The sequence below is a fragment of the Mauremys mutica genome, chromosome 25 (genome assembly GCF_020497125.1).
Source record: "Mauremys mutica isolate MM-2020 ecotype Southern chromosome 25, ASM2049712v1, whole genome shotgun sequence".
Taxonomy (NCBI): domain Eukaryota; kingdom Metazoa; phylum Chordata; order Testudines; family Geoemydidae; genus Mauremys; species Mauremys mutica.
In genome coordinates, this window is record NC_059096.1 from 9,996,254 (window position 1) to 9,997,506 (window position 1,253).

The window sequence follows — 1,253 nt, forward strand, 5'->3', positions numbered from 1 at the left end:
GAGGACGGGGTAAATTGCAATCTCCTGCTTCTTTGCTTGTAGATTTCCGCTCCCTGTGCATCCCTTGCCTTCTCTCCGGCTCTGTTTGGGGGCTCAGGTTTATAACACCCTTGCACAGAGGAATCAGTGAGTGAGACATCTCTCAGCTACGCAAACTGCCTGCCTAGTTGCTTGCTGCCTTGAGGAAGTTTCTCCAGTACCTGACGCTTCGCTGGTGAGGAGAGCGAGGTACTGAACGGACCTACCTGAGCCCCTCTCTTGGCTCCTAACCAGGAGTGGCTTTTCGCTTGCCCCTGGGGTGGAGATTCTGGATTACAACAGCGAAATGAACGGGACCTTTTTCAACCAGACTGTCATGGAGCAAGGAGTTTATTCCAACAGGACCCAGGACCTGGGCACTTTGATGGGTTGTTGCAACGGCACCAGCTCGGTGGTGGCCAGTGATGGTGGGTCGTCCATCCTGCTGCCCGACGAGCGGAGCCTCTACATTACGCGGGTGGTCCAGATTGCTGTGCTCTGCATCCTCTCCTTAACTGTGGTGTTTGGGATCTTCTTTTTGGGCTGCAACTTGCTCATCAAGTCGGAGAGCATGATTAACTTTTTGGTCAAGGACCGCAGACCGTCGAAGGACGTGGGATCTGCCATCATGGGGCTGTACTGAGAGGATACCGGGAGTCTGTAGGCAAGCGAACGGTATGGCATTCCGGTCGAGAGGTGCAATCCCATGCACATGGTGGGGCCGGGTGCGGAATCCGGACTTACTGCAACGTGCTGGTGTACAGGGTAAATCAACCCTTCTGTGCTGAATGAAATACGTGCTGGCGAAAGGGACGGAGGCAGCTTTCCGGCTCTGTGTGAAGCACAAAAATAAAATTGTCATCCTAGTGTTGCATGCAGAAATGTTTTACGTTTTGCATGAAAAGTTGCAAAAACAAAAGTGAAGGTTTGGAATCTTTTTGGCTGTTACCTTAGATACTGTTACCTGTTTCTTAAGGCTTTTTTAAAAAAAACCAAAAAAACCCCAAAAAAGTGAAATGTGGTGTGCAAGCCAATTCAGTGAAATGTTTGTGGGGGCAGGGAAAGTGGGGTGCTCTTTGGGTCTTAAAGCCAAGACTGCATGCTAATGAATGTGCCTGTCTGTTTCTATTTCGGACCTCAAGCATGGATCCTTTTGTAAATCAAGAGTTTTGTAACTGGAAAAGCACGTTCTTTTTGGTGTTTGTTTTTAAATGTCCACGAACTGGGCGTTTCTT

The 1,253-nt window shown here is 49.3% G+C and overlaps 1 protein-coding gene across 1 annotated transcript; it reads left to right on the forward strand.

Annotated features, from left to right (window-relative positions):
* The first annotated feature begins 325 nt into the window (after positions 1 to 325).
* RPRML (reprimo like) lies at positions 326 to 750 on the forward strand. Its single transcript, XM_044999126.1, has one exon. It carries the CDS (start codon positions 326 to 328, stop codon positions 659 to 661), a length of 336 nt encoding a protein of 111 aa, XP_044855061.1. The 3' UTR covers positions 662 to 750.
* The last annotated feature ends 503 nt before the right edge of the window (positions 751 to 1,253 follow it).